This window comes from Kogia breviceps, chromosome 3 (assembly GCF_026419965.1).
Source record: "Kogia breviceps isolate mKogBre1 chromosome 3, mKogBre1 haplotype 1, whole genome shotgun sequence".
Taxonomy (NCBI): Eukaryota; Metazoa; Chordata; class Mammalia; order Artiodactyla; family Physeteridae; genus Kogia; species Kogia breviceps.
In genome coordinates, this window is record NC_081312.1 from 72,301,141 (window position 1) to 72,307,552 (window position 6,412).

The 6,412-nt window shown below is 33.8% G+C and overlaps 1 protein-coding gene across 5 annotated transcripts in view; it reads left to right on the top strand.

Moving 5' to 3' along the window:
* NOVA1 (NOVA alternative splicing regulator 1) overlaps positions 1-6,412 on the top strand; it is a 142,636-nt gene that overhangs the window by 130,671 nt on the left and 5,553 nt on the right. For all 5 annotated transcript variants that reach the window (XM_059056861.2, XM_067028635.1, XM_067028636.1 and 2 more), the window contains one exon: positions 6,143-6,412. This exon is cut by the window's right edge. In XM_059056861.2, the coding sequence (XP_058912844.1) occupies positions 6,143-6,412 (270 nt within the window). The remainder of the gene's footprint in view (positions 1-6,142) is intronic.

Consider the following 6,412-nt stretch of genomic DNA (forward strand, 5'->3'; position numbering starts at 1 on the left):
GAAGCATTTCAGGGGAAAAAAAATCAACAGTGCATAACAGGATGTAGAGATCTAGGGGGCAAGAGAAGGCACAGATGGCTTCCAGGTTTAAAACCTTGTGTTGGGCAGTAGGTGGGGGGTAAGGATATATGAGAGAACATAGCATGGTATTTTACGATAGATATAAAGACATGCTTATGAAAACTGTACTGCCTTGAATTTGGTTATCAAAAGTAAGATTAAACACACTAGTAGAGAGTTGGAAGAGCTGCTTTTTCATTCATTTTGGATATTTCATGTAGCTCTGTCGTACATACTTTGTCAGAGCAGTACTTTTTAGAAAGGCAGTTATTTATATATTTTAAAATCTATAATCAAAAGAAAGATACACTTTTTTCAGTTTACGTTGGTCAGAAGTTCAGTGTGGAACCCCCCACATGACATATATATCTCCAATGACCACTAATAAATGGTGCCTCAGTAGCCTAAGGTGTAATACATTAGGCAAATGAAAGAGATTTATCCTGTTAGATCATGTATATCTCAGTAAAAGATACGTTAAATAATCCACTCATGTCTCTTTACCAGAGTGATGACATCTTGACTTTTAGAGCATCAAGAGATACAATAAACTGTCCGTATTTCTTTTGGATAGGCAAATACTACATGATACAACAAGAACTTATTTTCAAGGATACTGTTTTGTCGATTACAGGTTATGAAATCCAATTCTAAGTGGCTTAACCAAGAAAAAAAGAGGGGGGGAATTATATTGATTCTGTGCTGGCTTTATACATGGTTAGATTCAGATGCCAAAATGGTATCAGAAACTTCTCTCTCTCCATTTCTGAAGTCTCCTTTTATCTAAGTCAACTTAAAATTATTTTTAGTCAGCTTCTTCCTCTTTCCATATAGTGACAAGATAGCACTAGTAATATCAAGCTTGTGTTCTGCTAGATTAAACACACAGTTACTTCCATCCCAACAATTTCACAGATTGTTAAGGCTAACTCTTATTGGACCATCCTGTGTCATGTGGTCAGTCCCAAATCAGTACCTGCTACGAGTGTGCAAAGTGTGATATGCAGGCTTCTTAGGTCATGTGTCCACTTCTAGAGGCATTGGAAGGTGGTCAGCCTTACCTAAAGTACATAGCACTCAGAATGAGAGAGGGTTATTTCCTGAAGGAAAACTGAAGTCTCTTGTTGTAAGGAAGATCGACGTCAGCTGAGTGAGTGAATGAAATAGCAGGTATCCACAATTGATAGGAATTGCTTTGAAAATGTAAAGCAGTACATATATAGTGTATAACATGGCAGCCCTAAATCAAATAGTTCATACTATTAATTGAGCTATCTTAAATTATACTGGAACTTGTTTTGCATTTATTTTAAAATATCGCTTTATGAAATAGTTCAGTAATTTTCCTGCCGTGATAATGAAGAAATACGATGCCTACAGACACTGTCATTCTTTTTTAAGACCATAATGAATTGGGGTTCTTATTTGGCAAAGGAGTAAATGTGTTTTTCTTAATGCTTTTTTTTTTTTTTTCTTAGTGCTTTTTTTTTTTTTTTCTCGGTACGCGGGCCTCTCACTGTTGTGGCCTCTCCCGTTGCGGAGCACAGGCTCCGGATGCGCAGGCTCAGCGGCCATGGCTCACGGGCCCAGCCGCTCCGCGGCACGTGGGATCCCTCCAGACCGGGGCACGAACCCGCATCCCCTGCATCGGCAGGCGGACTCTCAACCACTGTGCCACCAGGGAAGCCCTTAAAGCTTATTTTTAATCAGAAACGTATCAATATTAAAGCCTACGTATTTGGTTTTTTAACTCTTTCCATGGGATTCCCATAGAGGTTCTTTTGTGGTTGCAAATAGAGAAACAGCCACTTCATTACTTTTTTTTCTGAAAAGTTGATGCTAGTAAAATTAGTATAATTATACTGTTAATCTTACTTCATGTTTCTTTGATGTAACAATTATAAGTCTAGGAATAAGCAAAATTTAAGTAAAATTCTTTTCTTTAAAAATAATACCATTATTTAAGCAGATCATCACTACTAAAATGGACTTAGGTTTGAACAGGAACTCTCCAACACAGAGATAACAGAGCAACCTCATTGGGAATGTCTGACAGTAAAGAATAGACTACTGATAGTACAAAAATGAAACATGACCATCTCTCAAAGATTTTCTTATCCCTTCTTCTTTCAGTTAAACTTTGTCTCCTTTGTACCTTTTATATATTTCTGTACCCACACTTTTAAGACTTGACTGCACTGACACATTGACACATCTGTTTTCTATAACTGATCTGGAAGTTCCTTAAAGACAGAAACAGTGCCATATGTATCCTTTATTTCTAGCTCCCAACACAGGGCCTGGGCCAATCAATAAGCATTTCGTAGAAGATTGGGTGGATGGTAGCAACTGTAGATCATAGTTCTGATGGGAAAACTGATTTGTAACTGTCAGGAATATATCTGATTTAGCTGATACATGTTACACCAAATAATTGTATGCGATTTAAGGTCCAGTTTTTCTTTCTTTCAGTTCTTCAGAAATAAGAATATTATGTAAGTCAGTGTGTTAACAGACTTCACCAATGAAAATGAAGTCACAGATAAAATTAGAATTTGCTATTTGTCATTTCAGTGGGGATGCAAACACAGATTTTCCTTTTTTAAAAAAATTATTATTTATTTATGTCTGCGTTGGGTCTTTGTTGCTGCACGCAGGCTTTCTCTGGTTGCGGCGAGCGGGGGCTACTCTTCGTTGCAGTGCACGGGCTTCTCATTGCAGTGGCTTCTTTTGTTGCGGAGCACAGGCTCTAGGCACACGGGCTTCAGTAGTTGTGGCTTGCGGCCTCTAGAGTGCAGGCTCTAGTAGTTGTGGCGCGCGGGCTTAGTTGCTCCGCAGCATGTGGAATCTTCCCGGACCAGGGCTTGAACCCGTGTGCGCTGCATTGGCAGGCGGATTTTTAACCACTGCGCCAGCAGGGAAGTCCCAGAGATTTTCCTTTAGGTAAATGCTGTATTCCTGTATCTAAGAAGTAAGCAAATAGATTATCTCACATAATTCTCCACACTCCTTTCCTCCAACCCCCACCCAATCAGTGTTCGGTTGCCCACCGTCTCCAAGCTTCCACACCTGTGTCTCACTGCTTTTTGGCTCTGATCTGATGTATAGAGTGGAAATAGAACACTACTCTCTCTGAGATATTATACAAATGAATTAATTTTTCTTTTTGTCTCAACTTGTTTTCAGAGGGTCTCTTTCCTCTCTGTGTCCATATTAGATTAACATTAAATGTTCAAATACGGATTTTTTTTAACTTTTCAGAGAAAAATGTAATTCTAAGAGGTTTTCATGTCCTTGTGTCAGAAATAAAAGTTGGGTAACTTTCAGTTGCTAGGCTACTAAGTATATTTATTAAATTTGGAATTTAATAACTTACATTTATATTTTCTGATTTCTAAGATTATTCATTATAAGCAGAATTATTCCTATCTAAAGTTGATAAATGCTACATATTACAAATATTAATATGCAATCACTAATGTCTTCTATTAAATCAAAACACACCTTTATTTATATGTGGACAAATGTCAGTTATACCAACAACATTTGGAGGCTACATCAATATTTGGTAAAACAACAAATACAAATATGTCTGACAGTACTTCATATAAGATTATTTCAAATAGTTAAAACTGAAATCCAGAAAAGGTGCTTACTACATAAGGACATCTTTAATACAAAGATAGATGATGTGTGTAATTCTTTAATTTGCAAAGATACATATTTTTTGGAAGATGTTTACTTTTATGAAAAGTTGACATACTATTTCTGAAATATATGTTATTTCAGAATTTCTGAATATTTAAAAGAAGAAAAATGATTAAAGGGAAAAATTTAAAAAGGAAGGACAAGGTAATGTGCTTGTGTAAGTAATATAAGTACTGTGCACATATTTGCAAGTTCTTTTGGAAGGATAAACCTAGTCCTAGAGTTAAAAGAAAAGGTTATAGTTGCAATAAATATAGTATGAGACTGGTATGCAGTGTAGTAGAAATTAACATCATCTTCACATACCTTACACAAGCTTAAGGTGATTTTAGAGTGGTTGTTAAAATTATATATTTCATTACTTTTTATTGACAGTCTATAGGATAGTTCCCATAATTAACCTCTCATGTGCTATTCTCTTCATGGATTATAATCATACAGGCAATCACTACATTGAGCAAAACAGCAGTGATATTAAAATTTAAAATAATTTAAGAACAGCTCTTTCAAAAGTCTTGGTTGATTAATATATTTTTCTTCATAAAAAAATTACATTGAAACACCTCAATTTGTCAGTATATAAATGTTTTCAACAATATTGAAAAAATAGCAAAATGTAAGGATAAAATGTAAGGATGATTCTAATCTTAAAATTGGTATAAGATGTAATCATGGTTTAACTTTCTAATTATATCACTTTAACATATTTCAGCATTTCAGACAAATAATTTTCTACCAAAAAGTCTGTGAACAAAATTAAAAAACTAACGTGTTAAAAAAATTATTTCTCAGTCTACTTCTTGAAACTGAATGCACTTAGGGGAATATGAGGGATATATTTGACATTCCGAAGAAATGCCTCTAGAAAATTTAGATTTTTTTCAAAAAAAATGAAATGATTATATAGACAAATAGTAATGAAACAAAATTCTACTGTGACTATAAATTATATGTGTGGTAAGAAAAGTTGTGTGGTGTGTGTGTGTGTTTAATACATGTAAATATATTTATGAGGTAACCCAGTCTAGAATTTGAATTTATACTTTCACTGCTTGCTACCTTCCTAAAAATGCATGGCTCTATTTTTTTTTTTAATATCCTTACCCAAATCTGTGTTTTAAAGATAACATGACAATACTTGCTAAAAATTAACTAATGAGATATCTCATAGATGATCTCAACTAAATTTCTGCTCAAATTTCAACAAATATTTTAGCCTCTTTAAATGTCTGGGACAAGGAAAGCAGTTCCTTCAGTGCTTTGTCAGTGACAGAACATTCACAATTTTTTATCTACCTGATGAGTCATAAAACAGTGTCATATGTATCTTTGTGCTACCGAAACATAACTTTAAATGTTAATATCTGTATTTTAATATTAAGGGTTTTTAAAATAACATACTGATTTTATACCTCTTATAATAGTATTTGATTATGATTAAATAAATAAAAATATGCTGGGGTTTGTAGCTGGATGTTTCAGAACAAATTAGCTAAAATGCCTATACTGCATACAGTCACATTGAATCATAAGTATTCATGTGACTACAGTAATTTTTCAGTAACCTTTGACAATATGGTTGTAAGCTCTGTTTTTAAAAATGTAGCTATTACTGCCAAAAAGAGAATGATCTGCCTAATCAAAATAGTCATTTTACAAATTTAGATAGAACATTCATGTAATATTCTCAAATAGCCCCTAACCTACCTAAAAGCAATTGAAAATTTTTATATTATTTAGAGATATTTGTTATTTTTATAGTTGTAGGTTGGTGTCAGTTTAGTTGAAAAACTAAAATACTACTACTAATAAATATATTGACCTCCATTTCTGAAAATATTAGTCATAAAGTAAGTAAGGTATTGAACAACACAAAAATTACTAGGTGATAAGGAACATGAAATTAATGTTTTAAAGGACTCAAGAACTTTCCTACTTTTTATCTTTACTAACTTTGCTTTATAATCCTCCACTCTTTGTTTTTATATGTTTTAGAGCAAAGATATTCTTACAGCTAAGTAGGTGAAGGATCATCAACAGCATTTTGATTTTGGAGCCATATAAAAATGTTATCATTGATGAAATGTTATGATTTCCTCTTTTTTATAACTTCCGCAAAATTCAGAGTCAAGGAAAATTTTTGTTCAATAATTTAAAACTGAAAATTGCCTTTTCCTTTGAAAATTCTAATTTTACAAGATAATTGTATTAAAATGTGATAAATGTCACTTTAGAAATTATGATATTTGTATCTTTCATAAATTATGTTTAAACTAATATTCAATTTACTATTTTACTTTTTCTAGGATAGCAAAGTAATATAATGTATGTGCGCAAAACAAGTATTATTTATACGTATTTTTTTTAATTACAGGTAAAGATTATAGTTCCCAACAGCACAGCAGGTCTGATAATAGGGAAGGGAGGTGCTACTGTGAAGGCTATAATGGAGCAGTCAGGGGCTTGGGTGCAGCTTTCCCAGAAACCTGATGGGATCAACCTGCAAGAGAGGGTTGTCACTGTGAGTGGAGAACCTGAACAAAACCGAAAAGCTGTTGAACTTATCATCCAGAAGATACAAGAGGATCCACAGAGTGGCAGCTGTCTCAATATCAGTTATGCCAATGTTACAGGTCCAGTGGCA